We start from the raw sequence: 14828 nt of genomic DNA on the forward strand, positions 1-14828 counted from the left end.
TCTAGAGACCAGGAGATGCTAATTTCCATCTAGTAATGTCCTAAAGAAGGTCCTGTAAAGGAAATGGTGGTTGGTGGTGGTGTAGCAAAGGGGGTCTTAACTAGATGCAGGCTGACCAGTCCCCAGTGACATCTTTCTAGAGTGGACTGGGACTAGAAACAGGAATCAAATTCTGTAGTGTTTCCACAAGACATCCTTCCCACATCTCCCCAAAAAAACCAACCCCCCAAAAAATTCCAAAAAAGCATCCAAGTTACTGTTTCTTCTGATCAAGTTCTGCTGAAGGCACTTGTGTTTTAATCCTACTTAACCCAGTAGATATTTGAAAGCTAGGAGATGGCTCAAGAGTGGAGGGTACCCACTCTGAAACACAAGGCTCCCACATGTTTCCCATTTGTAAATCTGGAGTGACATCAACATAGTGCTGGTCTGTGTTTTCTCTGCTGATGTGCACAAGGAACTCTCTCATGGTTGATTTGTGCCTTCTGAAATAGAAAGCTGTAGCCTCTTTTAGGGGTGAACTGGATCTTGTTAGGTCGGGCCATTGGAATGTGCTGGGTGCCTTGGGAGTCCGCTGGGAGCCACACTGAATCTTCTGTCTTTGGTGTTTTGGTTTCAGTTGGGGATTATGAAGTGAGTCCCACCCCACCGATCACTGTGACCCACAAACCAGAAGAGGACACTTTTGGGGTGAGTCCTGGTCTCTGCTCTGCAGAACTGTTTTGCATGCATTCCTTGTAATTGATGACTCAATATTTGTACTCCTCTGCTGTTTTGAGTGTTTGCAAGGAAAATATCTTCCTTTATGACTCAAGGCAGCAATCAGAAGGATTCTGTGGCTTGTGTGTCAGACAGGTAAAATACTGACATGAACCATCTCATCCTCTTGGGTCTGCAGTGTGGGACCTGGGAGCTCTTTGAAAACAAGGCATCCTATGAAGTCGCTGCTGGCAGGGTCAGAAATTCTCACTCTAAAAAAGTAGCACCCAGAGAACAAACAAACAGGCAATCATGTGTTTCAGACTGTTATTGATCTGTTAAGTTTTGCAGGGTGACGGACTCAGATTTAGCTTGGTTCAGTTCTGTCAATGCCTGTTTGCCCTCCCTCCTGCTGTGCAGGGCATGCCTAAAATGAAAAAGGAAAGAAAGCCTAGGGCTTATCAGATCTCAACAGTGTCTTTCTTCTGCAGAATCCAGGTAGAAAAAGAAAAATTAGCATGTTACACAATTGTTCTAATTATGTGAAAGTTTTAAGATACTGAAACCTACCAGAACAAACAAAACTCAGTCCACAGTGGTTTAAGTTCTCATCCAGCTGAAGTGAAAGCTTTGAACAGTAAGGCTGGAGTAATAATGTGCACTGATTATTAAATATAAAACACAGAAAACAAGCTGGGGATGAAAATAGAGTGTGCTAAAATAAAAATTTAAAAATATCATAACAAATGTACCGAGAACGGGGAAAGGGTTGCAAAATGAAATTACTTTTTCTTGGTTAAATGATGTATTTTCTATTATAGCAGAATGCAGTTTTGTAAAAGGAAGCAAAGTCTAAATGCATCACAAGACCCAGTACAGAACAATTGGACAAATGCCAGAGAAATTGTTGTTTATATCAATGCAATAAAAGTATCTCGAGCAAAGACTTGAAGGAATAAATATTCATAAATATTAAAATAAGTCTGGGATTGTAAACCCTTTAGGGCAAGGAGGTTTTCTTTCCTCTGCTTGCACACTGCCACAGTGGAATCACAGTTCCAGGGAAGGACTTGGACAATGCTGTAGTATCAATATTTACTACTAAAAATTACAATAAATAGGGAACCATTAGAGGCTTTTGGAAACCCAGATGTTTTAGGGGGAAAAAAACCTCAGTTCTACTTAATTTTTTCTATTTTCTTTCTGTGGTATGTTATTTTTCCTCACTCTTTGTCCTGAAGGATGTTTGGATGGAGACAGAATTGCTCTTTCTAAAGAATTTTCTGCTGCTCCTGTGTGTTCCCAGCTGAGGTTTGTATAGCTTTGGTGTTGTAAGGTCATGAGACAGTGCTGATGTCAGAAACAGAGGCTTGGGATGTGATGAGGGCAGGCATTGGAGCAGAGATCCTTCTTCCCTGCAGATATATGGATGGAGGGTCTGGGGAAAACTGCTGCCGAACAGTGTCACTGATGGGAAGATCCCAGACCTCCCAGTCCTGAAAACAGCCTGTGATCCTTCCAAGCTGTGCCAGAGCTCTCTGGTTTAGCTTGTATTTTCCTCCATAGCTGATATCTACAGAGCTGCAGCGGATGGTATGAGCCTACAGAAAGGTTAAGTGGGCAAGGAGGTGCTGTATTTCCAGTTTAGACTCCTAAATTCCTCTCTTGACTCTAAGGCTTTTTCCTTCCAGGTTTCCATAGCGGTTGGGCTGGCAGCTTTTGCTTGTGTCCTCTTGGTCGTCCTCTTTATTATGATCAACAAGTATGGCCGGCGGTCCAAGTTTGGGATGAAAGGTAGGTGCAGTCACTTTCCTCTAGCAGGAGGCACCTTCCAGGATTGCCCGGCTCTTATAGCACACGTGGAAAGGTGTTGTGGTTTCATTCCTACATTGCCCATGCTGGTGCAGAGCCTCCTAAACAGAACGTAGCCCTCTTCAGTTTGTTGAGAGAGTGACAGAGATAAGCGGGCTGGCGGTTCTCACCTGTATGTGCTTCTGCAGGCAGAAGTGTGCATGTGTGTTCCTTATCAGTACATAACTGCATCTACAGGCTGCCCAGAAGAGCTTTGAGCCTGCTCACTCCAACCATGTGTTGAGAAAGTTGTACTCAGGGCAGCATGCTCTTGGGTGGAACCTGTTTTGTGGACATGGTGGTGCATGGGCTTCCCCTGAACTGGCTCCAGAGCACAGTGTGTGAAGGGGGGACAGAAGGATATGAAATTGTTCTGGGTTCTGTTGAAAAGGCAAGTGCATCCACTCTGTGACTGTCTGTGAGTGGGGACAGAGACACTGCTGTCAGTTTGCAATGTCCGTACTGGGAAGGCAGTGGTGTGGAAGGTCTCTTTCTGCTGCCTCTCTGATGAAAGGTTTCCTTCTCTGTGTCGTGAATAATGACTTTAAAAACTTATTCAAGTGTCCTTGATAGTGACTTGAGAGTGAGAAGGCATCTGATATTTGCCAGGCAGAACTGGTCTCTCCATCCTACCGACACCAGCTCTGTGATGTGACAGAGTTAATGCCAGAAGTAGATGATTCTGTGCCATCTGCTTTCTGTGACTCTGCTGGTATCTCCAGTTGGGCAGCGTTGGTGGTGCCCAGTGAAGGCTGGAGGAAGAGCCTTCACATGACAAAGTAATTCCCAGCCTAATTGGTGGCTCATGCATACACTGTTTGAAGCCAGGCTTTGACAAACATGATCTTCTCCCAAGGCTCCCGAGTCAGAGCCTGTTTCCTGCCCTTGCTGTGGTCTGTGCTGCAGGGCAGGTTGGTAGGTTTGGGAATGTTCCTTGTGCTTGCCCAGGGCTTTGTTTGCTTTACGTAGACATTTCCTGAGTGGCTCCAGATGGGATTCTGGCTGGAGTTTCTCCTATGCATCCTATTGAGATAGAAGACAGGACATTTAATTAAATAGTGAATCCTCTACACCAACTTAGCAATATTTAGTCCATATGTCCAATGATAAGAACCATCTGGTGGGGTGTACTGACTAGTGGGTGGAGTAGAGGAGTGGAAGACATGGTTCCTGGGATCAATTCCCAGCTCTTCTACTGACTCAGTGTCCATAGGCAATTAGCTCTCTTAACCTCTGTCTCTGCTTTAATTTCCCCATCTGTAAAACTGGGATGATGTTACGTGCCTTCTGGAGGGATTTGTCAGAACACTTTGGAAGTGCTTGGGCCACTGATGGAGCTTAGAGATACAAATATAAAAAGGAAAAGTAACATCTGACCCTAATGGAAGAATCAAAGAGGAGTGAAGTGAGCCTGATGTGAGTAATGAGTCTTGGTGAACAGATGTGTGTATGTGTTTAGAGGTGTTTGGATAAGCATGTCAGTGGATATTTTGCATTCCCAGAAACCAGAGGGGTGCTGTGATGGGCCCTTGTGTGTATGATTTTTGGGAGGCAAAATTGTTTAACCAGAAAAGTCTGCTTTTCTCCTCATTATTTGGTGTTTCTTCCAATTCTGATATGAAACCACAACCTTACAAAGTTTCTACAAGTTTTATTGACGTTGCTTGGAGACATGGCGTTGACAGAAGCTAAATGCATCTTTAAAAAAGAGGGAGATAACTCTTTAATGAGTTACAAATGTCATAGGCACCACCATGAACAGCCTACTCACACTACCCAAACTCTGCTCCCTGTTGGAGGTTGAGAATTCTCATGCCCTATGGACAGTCTCCCTAGCATATGATCTTACTTACTCTGAGCCTCCTGTTTTCCCCCAGCATCTCTTCTACTTTCACTATTTTCTTTAGCCCTAACATCATTGTCAGCTGCTCTATTGCCAGGCTTTGCCTGTGTCTCCCTTTTTTGCATCAGGCTTTCCTCAGAGTCCCTCATTATCAGTCAGTTCTTGGGCAGGAGCGGTCCTTTATGGCAACCAGCATGTTATCATTTACTAAGAAAAAAAATAAATCCAAACCCTGAGTCTTTTTGGGAAAGTGCATCATTGCCTGATTCAGGAGCTGTTCACCGCCAGTTGATATGTTGCCACTTGTTGAAATCCCAGCTTGGCAGGCCCGCAGGAGCAGGTTTTTCCTGTTGTTTTTTGTCACGGATGCAGAACACTGTGTACTCGTGTTGGACACGTTACCCACAGCACCTCATGAGTCTTTCTGAGAACATCTTTTTCCTTCTGTTTCTCCTAGTGTTAAGCAGATGGTTTATTTCCTAGAGAGAAGTGAACTTGGACTGACAAGGTTGGATGTCACGTTGAGTTTGGAAGGCCCCCTGGGCTAGCCTGCTGGGTTGCCCACCAGCCTTAGAACCAGACTAATGGGCTGCTAAGTGTCCAACATCCCAGTTGCCTTTGCTGTAAAGAAAGTTGTTGTGTCTTGAGGCACAACAACTGGGGGAGGACTATGAGAGGACGGTGTGTCCATATTTGTCCTCTTCTGGCTGGTAGCACACCCTCAAAATGTTGCACCAGAGACCTGTCAGAGCCACCGCTCTGCCTACGACCCAGTTACTGATCCGGCAGCGGCCAAGCGGTGGGAAAGCCTGCGGTGCCAAGTGTGCCGACGACGGGCTGGAGCGGTGGCACCAACAAAAGCTCCTTTGAAAGGGGCTCTGACGCGCTGTGCTCCTCAGCTGAGCCTGCGGAGGCTGGCTCTGCGCCATCCCCCTCGCCTTCCCCTGCTCCCCCCGGGGAGGGCATTCATTAACACGGAACGGCGGAGGTCAGATCCCCTCTCTGGCCGCCTGTCGGCTTTGGCTCCCGTAGCTGGGAGGGAACAGGGGGTGGGCTGAGGCAACTGGGGGGAGCCGGGGGATCGCTGGAGCTGGGCTGGTGGAGGCGGCAGGGAAATGGCAAACAAAGCTCCTTGTTGTGAAAAGTGGTGTTACATGGGCAACATAGAGGCAGTGGAGGGAAAACCACTGGGAAAAGTGAATGTTAAAACCGAGACACATTGAAGTTGCAGAAATGGACTGCAGCCGCTTGCTGAAGGGTGATGTATTCTGAAGGGGGGATGAGATGCTTTTTAAAGCCTTTTATTATTGTAGGAAGAAGAAAAGGGTATTGCCAAACAAGAAATTGGGAGTCGGAATCCTTTGGTTTACTGCGTGTCTCAGGGGAATATTTTTTTCTTCTGGTGGGTTATACTGCAGGAGTAAGGAGCCTGACATCCTGCTCTCAGTTGCTGCTTGCTTCAACTCTAGTCTTGGTGTCCCACGTTCCCTGACTGCCCACCCAACGTGAAGGGATTTACAACTCACCTTCTGGGGTCAGGCTTGTCACTACAAGTCTTGTAAACTGTGTCTTCCAATCAAAGTTTAATCCCAGCAGATGACAGGAAATGAAATTTTGTGATATAATAAAAAAACCACATGCAAGTCCTGGGACTAACAAAAATTAGATTTCATAAAAGAACAACAATGGCACAGAAAAATGTTATGACATACAAAACATTTGGATGGCACAGCTATGGAGACAGTGTAAATGCTGAGGTTGAGGGGCTCAATATATTCTCCTTTTACTTGTTTTCTGTTATATTTGCAAGTGCCTCGGGATAAAGAACGTGTGCTCGTGCATATATGTGTGATGTATTCCTGATGCTGCACAACTTCAATAAAAAACAAATTGAGTTAGCTGAGATATGCAGAGAAAGGTGCTAGAGAAAATCCAGAGACAAGAGCACTTGTCGTTTTGTTGAGATGAACTGCTTTCCAGGCTCTGAGATTAAAAACTACTTGCATTCTCCAAAAGAGGTTTTCTTCCTCGGGTGGAGCCAGCACCAGCTAATGGTTCAGACTTGGTTACAGCTGGCAAAGGGTCAATTGATTTTTAATCTGATTTCCTAAAGAAATAAGGCATGTGATTATGCTGCCTCTTTGCGCACATGCAGGCATGTGTGTACAGCTCTGCCTGCCTGGATTTTCCCTCTTTGTGCTGCAGCTTTTGGATCTGTGTTTCAGCCAGAGGGGAGGGAAGAGAATTGGAGATGCCTTTTCAGGCATCATGGAAATAAGGGAGCTAAATAGAAGGACAACTCAGGTGATGCTGCACCAAAAAAAGTGCCTTAAGCCTTTCTGGGCATCAGAGAATTCATATGGAATTTCTGCCTTGGACAGAAAAACAAAACACAGGGGATAAGGCTTTCATGGGGTCTGCTGTGGTGGGTACTGTGTACATCTGTACACATTTATATATATGTTTTGTTTCTGAATAGGCACAAACAGCAAGGAGGTGGGGGAGAAATGAACGAACAGTAAATAAACACTGCCCACGCCTTCTGTAATGTTTGAGAAATCACATCACTATCAGTTCATTTGATATTTGCTCTAATAGCCCTGATCAAAGTGCTGGCACTGCTGATGTGCCTGTGGATTTCAGAAGTACTTGCAGAGCTGTTCCATTGTAATTTAGTGTTAGTTAAAAGGTACTTAAAGCAGTTGCCCATTTGATTTTGATTGGGGGTTATTAACATTTTTTTCCATAAACAGATGGCAACTGTCCGCTGAGTCGATTGCAGAACAATTCCAGAGTTCTGATTCAAGAGGACCAGCTCATGCAAAGATATCTTGGGTGCCTGTCTTTTTGCTTTTGTGATTTGTTTTTTTTGTTGTTGTTTTTTTTTTTGTTTTGTTTTGTTTTTTCTCCTTCATCATGCAATTATCACTCCAGCTTTAAGGGGCAAAAAATAATATATGAGAGCCCTGACCTGCTTTTAGATGAGGCTTAATTCTGTCCTATGTTGCCTTGGCTAAACTTGGCTATAATCATACACTGATTTTATTTCCCCCCCCAATTATTTGTTTGCAGTTTTATGGCCATGAACAAACCCCTCTGCAAGTTGGAGAACGTGCACAGTAAGGGTTATTTGCTCAGAAGAAATCTGTGATCAGGGCTCTTTCATTCCTTCCTCCTGGGAACTTGCCATGTACCAGGAGCAGGAAGAAAGAGCAAAGTACTATCAATCTGGCACGGCTACGGGAGAGAAGCAGCCGTGCATTAGCAGCCACGGCTAACCACGGGGACTCCAGGATGTATGGCTCACCATATTAATGACCTGGAAATGGGAACTCATTGCTGTTGTGTTCTTTGAGCCCGGGAGTGTGATGCACAGGGCTCAGCAGTGCTGAGGGGCTGAGCCCCCTGAAACGCCCGAGCAGAGTGGCTGCGTGGGACTGGTGGAGCTCAGGGCTTCTCCTTGCTGGTATCCTTCTGTTTGTTTGAAAATACCCTTGATGTACTTCTAGTCCTCGATATTACTTGGGTTTATTTGCCTTGGAAGTGGATTGAAAGGGCATGTGGTTTCACTGGGGCTTCCTTCTATAAATACCTGTTTATACTCTGCTGAAGTGCAAGCTGTGCTATTTTTATATTTATTTATTTAATGCCTTCAAGGTGATAAAGCACTGATAAATATCGCTTTCTACAACTACCTGAAAGTAGGTTGTAGACAGGGGAGGCTCAGTCCCTTCTCTCAGATAACAAGAAATAGGACAAGAGGACATGGTTTAGATTGGGTATTAAGAAAAATTTCTTCCCTGACATGGTGGTCATGCATTGGAACTGGCTGTCCAAGGAAGTGGTGGAATCACCATCCCTGTAAGCATTCAAAAACGTGTAGATGTGGCACTTAGGGACATGGTTTAGGTAGACCCAGCAGTGTTAGATTAATGGTTGGACTCCATGATTTTAGGGTTTTTTTCCAACCTTAATGATTCTATGATAAGTACCTTGCCCTCTGCTACACCATGCAGTCTGTAACTGGTATGGTGGCAGCAAGGGAAAGCTGCTATGAAGCCTTGGGTTCCTTGGCAAACCTTTGAGATCCCATCTGTCCCCTGAAGTGCTGTGACAAGGCTTCTGCCTCTGCTTCCCCTCTCTGCAAAGGCAGATCTGCTCCCATTCCAGCAGTTAAATGATCACATCCCTTGTCCTTTGGTCCCAGGTGGTATTGCTCAGGTGAAGGCTTCAAAAGATGGGGAGATGCTGTTGCTTGTTGCTGTCTGAAGGAGCAGGGAGCCATCCTTGGCTGAAGAGATGCATCAAATGACCCTGAAAAAGAATTGGTTAGCACAAGGTCAGGATTTATTAAGATCTAGAAATAAAACATTTTCCCACTCCCAGAAGTATTAATAGGTTACTTATAAAGGAAATATAAAGTGCACTGACCAGCCATTATTTATTCCAGTGGCTTTTGCAAAACCCAGGTGTCTATTTTAGGCAACTACTAAAAGCAGTTTAAAAAAAAAAAAAAGCAGATCAGTAGTTTTCAGGTGACCCTAGAAGTCCCAAGCCTCCTTCATGCCATGTTCCTACAGGCATTCCCTCCCTATGTGTGACCTCCTTCACTCACAGGCGCTTATGTTTGCTCCAGTCCCCAGGTGGGTGCTCGACCCCAGGTGCACCCCTTGCCCCGAGGGGGCTGCACAGCGCAGTTGATGTTTGCCCAGGGCAGTTCAGCCTTAGCAGGTGTCTCATCACTGACTTTCACAATTGCTTCTCACGTTGTGGTGTCAAAAGCTGTGAGAGCGACCCTCATCTTACCTGTGACTCTGTGTCATGTGAACTCCCAGCTGAGGTGCTGGAAGGAGGTTAACATTCATTTATTTAATTTTTTAATAGGGTTGTCTTTTTTTTTTTTTTTTTTTTTTTTTGAAACTGTCCTTGTTCTGGGCTCAGAGCATCTGCTTTTCTACCAGCAAAGCATTAACAAATGGCTTTGCTGGGGACACTGCTGCCTGTAGAACCATGGTGGCTTCTTTACATGCTGGGCACAACCTGGAGGAGGGAGAGGGTGAGAATGAGCCATGGCTGCTTCCCTCAGACTGCAGGGTTGGGAAGATGTCCTTCACCACTTGCCATTCAGAAGCAACTGAATCGCCTGAATTCCTCATACAACTTCTTGCATCCATCTTTGCCACAACTGTGGGACTGCCCAGGCTCAGTCACCTCAACAGCCTCCCCAGGTCCATGCAGAAGGTGCTAATCCTCAGGGGGCTCCTCTACACAGCAGTGATGCTCCTGCCTGCCCATTCCTTGCCTCTGTGGCTCCAGCCTCTGTTTGCTGCTTGTTCTGATGGTATCTGTCTGTCTTCACATGACTTTGTTTTAGTGAGAAATGCTGGAATGACAGCACAGAGCCAGAACAGTTCTGTTGGTCTCCAGAGCAGGAACCACATACAGCAACAGGATAAACTATTTATTTTTAAAAAGTATGACTACTCTGATGAAGACCCACCATCTCTTCAGGTCTTGTGTCCTGTGCACTCTCTTGGGCTTCTCTGAAGGCAACCAATAACAAGACAACTAAATGTCACCTTTGATGTGGCTTTAATAAGGTGCAGGGCAGTGTGGGAAGAAGCAAAGGGCTTTAATTAATATTTTAATTGTAGTTTCTCTGTACTGCAGCTATCCAATTATTTTTTGACAAAGATTTTTCTACTGCTAATGCTGATAAATGGTCCTCTGGGAGGATGTCCCTGGTGAGTTTATCACCTCTTCCTCCTCGTGACTTGCTGTAGCATTGTCATTCATTTATGTGGTGTTTAGCCAGGGATGCAGAGATCTGTCACTCTGTCCTTCAGTGCTGGAGCAGGAGAACTTTGTGCTTTGTTAAGGGACGGGTGACTGCAATGTAAATGGCAGGATTGGCAACAGAAACATTTGGGAACTGTGAAGGCAAATGGAGAGAAGAAAGAGAATGGTGTTGCTTGGTTTTGAACCTGGGTTGAATGTGCCTGAAGGAGTGCCTAGAAATTTGGAAGCAGCAGAATAACCTCCCAAGGGAATGGATGAGAGCTGTCACCTGGGCTGTTCAAGTTTCGACTGGTGAAATCACTGAAGAAGCAAATTGTAGAGAGCACTGGAGCATCTGATGATCTAATGGGCTTGTTCCACCTCCAGCTTCTATTTCTTGTGGTGCAGTAACGAGCCTGTCTGTGTCCAAGACAGTTCCAAAAGTCTCCATCAGCAACACCAGTATTTAGCATCTGTTGATGAAAGTGGGATGCTCAGGCATCTAATTTCAATCTACAACCATGCTATTAAAAATCAATGGACTAGAAGATAATGCCTGTACACAAAAGCAGCTGGGTAGTATTTTGTGCACAGGAGGAATAAATCACTTTTGGATTCTTATACTTTTTGTCTGAGGAGCAGGGTTATTATGCTGTTTCTATTTGGGACAGTGGTCTTCAGTCTGTGCTGTGGCCTTGGATAATGGGGGAGAATAGAGGGGATACTCCGTTACCCTGAACTCAGCTTGTGGTTCAGGAAAAGGACTTGGAGATCTGGTTGCCATTCTCCACAGGTCTCCCTGTGGGCTCTGTGTGTGAGACATGGCTGCCATCAGGGTGCATTGAGGGGCACCATGCTGGGAACGACATCCAGCGCACCCACAAAAACTCACCCCAGCCTGGTCGTCAGCCATCAATGTGCTCTGATTCACATTCAGGCCCTGAATCTTTTGTGGGATCTCCCCCTGCTCAGGCTTGTGGTGTGAGAAGAACATGGAGCTCGTGTTCATGGACATCATCTGTGTCTCATGGCCTCTTTGCTCCCTGTATCTGCTGGAACCTGGTAGCTCCAGAAAAGCTTTTCTTCACTGTTTTTGCCTTGGCCCAGCATCTGCAGGAGTTACCAGCCTTTTCTGGAAGGGACTGTTTCACATCAGGACCCTTACACTGCAGCCCTGCATCTCATGCACCCTGGTGTGGAGGAGGTTTTGTGGCTCTGCTGGCTGCCCTCTGAACTTGCTGAAAGACCTCACTTTGTGACCAGCAAGGGGTTTTCCCTACCAAAAAAACCCATTTTCGATGAGATGCCCATTGAGAAGCATGATCTCTGGCCAGGCGGCTTTGCCACATCTGCCTTCGATGCCACTCAAACCAAAGCAATGCACAGCTTCAAAAACTGCAGAAAATGAAAAACCATACAATTACAGCAAAGAAAAGGGATATATGTCTGCTTCGATTTTGGATTAACAACTATTTGGCTCTCTTCTCATTCCACCTGAACAAGCTGTAAGAGGAGCTGATGCTGTTTAACCTGCACCTCGACCTTCTCTCTGTCCCAGTGCATGCTTCATCCTCCCCAGCAAACTGCAGGCTCTTCCCAGCCTAATGCAGTCAAGAGTCAGACAAGAGGCTGTGAATTAGTGTGAGGGGAAAAACATTGTTTTCCTTCACCCTCTTTTTGTTTTATTGTAAGGTTCACATGGCATGGGCTGAGATGCTGGTGCTGCAGTAGCTCCAGGGTGGGCAGTGTGCCAGTGAGGGTCCCCGGCACTGATGGCATCGGTGTCCTAATGAAATGTTCATGTGGGAGCCTGTGGTGCTGAGACAGCTGCTGGGATTGGGGCAGGGGAGAGCTGGCCTTTTTGTTGCTGACAAGACGATTTCATCTGAATGCTCTGAAAACTCTTCTGACATCCACAATTTTCCAGATGGATAATGAAAACCTGCAAGCAGGGGCGTCTCGGCGGCTCTCGAAGCACTTGCCTGTGGAGCTGCGTCCATTGGTTTCATATCTGCTGACAGGGCTTAATAATCATTACACTAAGTGGAGCCGGCACTCAGGGAGGCAGGTAAAGGCACTGCTGCCCTTGGGCTCAGACACATTTCTCACTGTGCAGCGCAAAGATGTGAATTGGCGCTGCAGATTCTCCTCCTCCCAGGCCGTGGAACAATGCAGGAGCTGCTGGCCAGATCTGCTCACCCCTTGCTTGGGAGTCTCTTGGCACCTTCTTCTGGCATCCAGGCATGCTCCTAGGTCTGACTGAGGGGCTGTGGTGCTTCCAGTGGGCTCCTTCTTTGGGAAGAGAAAAGCGGAGCTGAGTTTGCCTCAATCAGCGGGTGCATGGTCTGTACAAAAAAGCAAAGCGTGGCTTTATCCAAAGTGCTTGTAGGAATGATGTGAAAGAAAATCATAATTTTGAGGCAACAATGGTCTAGGATCAATATTTATTCTTATTGATTTCTTAATCAATTTCTCTAACTTTTTTTCAGTTGGGTTTTGGGTAAATTCCCATCCCATCCCTGAGAACAGGGCAGTGGAATGCTGCAGCAGGCCTGAGCAACCGGTGAGGAACTCTGGTGCAGCAGGAAAGGGCAGACACCCTTTCCACTGGTGAGGTGCAAAGGTGGGAAACCAGCTGCTGAGAGCTGTCAGGAGGACATGTGTAGGGTCCCTGTGCTGGTCACCAAAGGTGCTCTGGCCTGGACCCAGGGGCAGAGCAGGCTACAGCCAGAGAATTCCCCATTCTGTTTATTTAACTTAATTCATTATATGATTTACACCCCACACCTCTGGCTGTTTTTCCCCAGGACCACTGCAGTTGGCTTTCCTCCCACAGTGCTAAGCAAGGGCATGGATGCAAATCCTCTTTCATCCCAGCTCGGTCCTTCAGCATCGTCATCACGTTTTTTTGCTGTTGCCCTTTGCTGAACTTCCTTGGTGTGTAGGAGGCTCCTGGCCCTTTTCCCAGGAGGACTACCCCAGGTTTGCTGCCCCTGGTGCTGGATGGGGACACCTCTTCCTTGTGGAGAGTATGGTCCTGCTGTCCTGCTCCCTCAGAGGCTCATAACCCATTTGAAGTCTGGGATCACCACCTGCCCATCTGGAAGTTAACTGTTTTCCAGGTTTCTACCTCCCAGTAAATTGGTGATTTATCACCAAAACTTGTTTTTATTTAATATTTTTGAAGTTTACATCTTGGTTTTCCTACTTCTGCCCGTGTTTTCTTCCTAAGGTATGCACTGCCCGGTGTGACTTTGTGCCTTTGATGTCTCTTGACTTAGGGGAAGGCAGCCAAGTTGGTGAGAAGGAACCAGCTCTGTCCAGTTATTGAGCCTCCATATGAGTGGTAGCTTCAGAAATTATCATGGTCCTACCTGGCCCCCTAAACAGACACATATCACCACAGGGACTGGCTTAAAGCCTTGCCATAGTTATGCCACCCAGACTGGCACTAGGAGAGAAGAGCCCTGTAAATCAAATTTACTGTTATTAGTATGACAGTGCTCATATCCAAGCCAGTTTGAATTAATTTTTCAAGAAATTTTCCTTTCTGAGATATCATCAAATATATTGCAGTCTTCATTGACTAATTTTGTAATTCAATCAGGGGAAAATAAGGCATTGAAGGTAGTTCAGCATGATTTGTTTTTATAGACCAACTGCTTCATCCTCTTGATTTCACTATAATTTAGTCTCTTAAATAATTTTTTTCTAAATATTTCCTTTGATTTTTCACTATAAATTTAAAGTTAGGTTTATTAATTTCTTCTGCACACCAGCCAGGAAAGCAAATACAAGCTGTGTGGGTATATTTGTATATAAAGGGAAGAGTCTTTACAGTTTTAAAGAGCTTCTGCCTTCTTGACAAGTTTTTCAGCCTGGAATTAAATTGGTATCAGCATCTGGTAATGAGACTTCATGCCTTTTGGGCTGCTGAGTGCTTCTGCTGAGTCTCCCACTCTGGTCTGTCTCTTGCTGTGTGGGACCAAGAGAGGAAATATTGCTGAATTTTCCAGTAAGAATTTTCTCATCTGTTTTAACCATTCTTTAATTTTATTACTTTCTGGTTTTTGTTTTGTTTTATGCTTTATTTATATTTAAAGAGTCTTAATTCTTCTATCTCCTGTTTGCTCTCAATCTCCTTTGATCTAAAGGATTGTGATAGAAATTGAAATTAGATACAGCCTTTTACTTCTGCATGTCTGCAGAAATCCCTTTCCACTCTGCTGCTTCAGGGCAACTGGATTTTAGATTTTTTTCCCCTTTTTTATATTGTTAGTTAGTTCCTAATAACAAAACATATTGTCTTCACTATGTTTCTCTTCTATCTGAATTTATTATGCTGCTGGTGTATTTAGAAGTGATTTGGGCTTATTCTTTCTGTTTAAAGATTTCAAGTAATGTTTCTTGGCTGCTACTGTCTGTTAACATGATATCGGAGTTAATGGGATGTCAGCATGTGCCAAAACCCCTCATCAGCAAAGCACATGTATTCCGTCCTGGCATATTAAAACTGAAGTTGTAAGGGTAAAGCAAGGAACCTTCCTAGCTTTTGATATGTATAGGGAAAGGCATTGATTTAAATTCTGCTGAACTCACTGTGATCAGGTTGCACCAAAAAAAACTCACTATCTCTTAAGTGCATCCCAACAGAGGA

General features: G+C 45.2%; 1 protein-coding gene across 4 annotated transcripts in view; it reads left to right on the forward strand.

The window, feature by feature from the left end:
- Positions 1-14828, forward strand: part of NTRK3 (neurotrophic receptor tyrosine kinase 3) — a 209272-nt gene that overhangs the window by 69981 nt on the left and 124463 nt on the right. For all 4 annotated transcript variants that reach the window (XM_051796556.1, XM_051796557.1, XM_051796559.1 and 1 more), the window contains 2 exons: positions 620-690; positions 2391-2493. In XM_051796556.1, coding sequence (XP_051652516.1) covers positions 620-690; positions 2391-2493 — 174 coding nt within the window. The remainder of the gene's footprint in view (positions 1-619; positions 691-2390; positions 2494-14828) is intronic.

The sequence above is a fragment of the Manacus candei genome, unplaced genomic scaffold, assembly GCF_025592945.1.
Source record: "Manacus candei isolate 608988 ecotype Guabito, Panama unplaced genomic scaffold, ASM2559294v1 h1tg000046l, whole genome shotgun sequence".
In the NCBI taxonomy this organism is placed as follows: Eukaryota; Metazoa; Chordata; class Aves; order Passeriformes; family Pipridae; genus Manacus; species Manacus candei.